This window comes from Bison bison, unplaced genomic scaffold (assembly GCF_000754665.1).
Source record: "Bison bison bison isolate TAMUID 2011002044 unplaced genomic scaffold, Bison_UMD1.0 scf7180017864299, whole genome shotgun sequence".
Lineage (NCBI taxonomy): Eukaryota > Metazoa > Chordata > Mammalia > Artiodactyla > Bovidae > Bison > Bison bison.
The window spans coordinates 1,186,205-1,188,414 of record NW_011494871.1 but is presented as its reverse complement, the minus strand read 5'-3'; the positions used below and the strand labels follow the sequence as shown (position 1 = coordinate 1,188,414).

The 2,210-nt window shown below is 54.5% G+C and overlaps 1 protein-coding gene across 1 annotated transcript in view; it reads right to left on the bottom strand.

Annotated features, from left to right (window-relative positions):
- FGF9 (fibroblast growth factor 9) overlaps positions 1-2,196 on the bottom strand; it is a 29,882-nt gene extending 27,686 nt beyond the window's left edge. Inside the window, exon 1 of the mRNA XM_010851196.1 lies at positions 1,229-2,196. Within this exon, the coding sequence (XP_010849498.1) occupies positions 1,229-1,505 (277 nt within the window). The 5' untranslated portion in view covers positions 1,506-2,196. The remainder of the gene's footprint in view (positions 1-1,228) is intronic.
- Between the last annotated feature and the right edge of the window lie 14 nt (positions 2,197-2,210).

Below are 2,210 nucleotides of genomic sequence, written 5' to 3'. Positions count from 1 at the left end.
AAACCCCGGGGCCGGCCCATCTCAGGCCCGGGCCGGCCTCACCTCGGCCATCGTCTGCAGCCCACGAGCTACACGGACAGTTCAGACCGTGCTCAGCATCTGGCGTGAAGCTTAACGAAGAGAAAGCACCATAGGACTTTGCTTTTACGACCTAGTTTAAGTTGTCAGGTGGGTTCGCTCAATAAGTTAACTCCTTCCAACAGTCCGGTTGCCCAAACGCCGCCACCCCCCCCCCCCACACACCCCCGCTTTATTTTTAAGTATGGGGTGGGGGGGAAACCAGGAGAAGCCCCTCCACCCACCACCCCCGGGGCGCTGCCGTCGGGCTCGACGGCTCAGCAGGCACGTGTGTGCAGTCGTTAGAGCGGACGGTCTCCATCCTCTGGGGTCTGCAGCCCTCGTGCTGAGTCACAGACACCCTCCTCGGGAGATGAAGCCCTAGGAATGCCCTTTAAAATTAGCTCGCCGCTTTTGCACGCGCGCACACACGCACACCAGAGGCACCCAGGAATCCTACACAGGGCTGCGCGCGGTAGGAACTGGACAGAGCACAGGGCATGACTCGATGGCTGGAAGGACAAACGACCCCGGACAGGGCCCTGCCCCTGCCCGAGTCCGTCCCCCATCCCCCCCTGCGCCCTGCCCCTGCAGCCCCGGAGTCTGAAATACGACTTCAGTCTCTCCTCCCACGGAACAATCTGCAACCTTCGCCTAAAGCGCCCCAGTCCCTCTCGGTGGGAATCAGCAATACGCTTCATATACAATTTAAGCAGGACACTTCTTGGAGGAATAGAGGGAAGGGGCAAAAACTTCATTTGGCACGAGATGGTAACCATTGCCTTGAGCAAAATGCATTTTAAGTTCTCCGTAGTTAATGATTAAAGCTTGAAACTCGTGGAATCAGTCCATTCAAAAGAAACTTCCTAAACCCGATCTTGCCCGCCTTTATGATGCAAAAGAACTAGGGGTATGTGTTATATTTATAAATCATGCCCTCCTTAAAAAAAAAAAAAAAAAAAAGCCTTCCAGTGTAGACCCGCATCAGTGCCAGCAGCAGGTCTGCAATTCCGGAGGCCTTTTTCTCCCCTGGAGCTAACGAGACCGAGTCAGTCCGAAACCAAGGGAGGCAGACCCCTTCCCGCATCCGCCACCCGCGCCCGGCCGCCTTCAAGGCAGCTGCGGTCCGAGCCTGCCAGCTCGGGCCCTCAAGGGTTAACGGTGCACCTACCGAACCGGCTGTGGTCCTTCCTGGTTCCCTGGATAGTACCGTTGGGGAAGATTTCTAAGTGAAATCCAGTCCTGCAGTACAGCTGCCTCCGCCTGAGAATCCCCTTTAAGTGATCCAAGTCCGTGACCGCGGGTCCCCTGGGAAGCCCCCCTGCTTCGGACTGACCCAGGTGGTCACTTAGCAAGACCGGGCTGTCCACCGGCAACACCGGCCCGTTCCCGAACGGCACCGCATCCTGCACGCCGAAATAGTTCCCAACTTCACCCAGGGGAGCCATCGGCAGAGTCGGCAGGCGTTCCGAACACAGCGATAAACAATGATGATGGTGCCAACCCAGGAGATACTCGGCGAGGTAAATCCAACTCCGTCCCTCACTGCAGTTGCAGAGAGAAGAAAAGGAAAAAAAAAAAAAAAAGGTCCTTTTCTTCAATCCATGAAATGCATCAATAAAAGTAACCTGCCGTTTCGCTGGCTCAGGTTCAAGGTCAAACCGCGGATAGTCTAAGCAAGCACCACTTTATACTCGCACACTGACATATTGATAAACGTATCTATGTATCTCTACACACAGATCCCCAGCTCTCGGCAGGCACGCAGGTCTTCATCTCATCCGACCGTAGGGAGGGAAAAAAATCCGGAGTTTCTCCATTAGGCTTGCGACCAGAATGACCATAGCAACTTAAATGCCTAGGCGTTATTATAGGGGTTTTTAAGATGCACGGGCTACGTCAGAATTTACGGATCCTGACTCCAGGAAGGCATGCGCTGTTTTTACTCTAACCGACTCTGCAGACATCAGCAGGAATCCTTCAAGGGAGGAAAAAAAAAAAATCTCACGTTGGTGGCGGCGACGAATCTGCAGCCCCGTCCCCTCCTCCAAAAACGAGAAGGATGATAATAAAACAAAAAGAAGGGAAAACTTTAAGCGTCCAAGGCTGGTGTCCAGAGTCCTCCGGAGGCTCGGCTGGCGTCCATCGGCCGG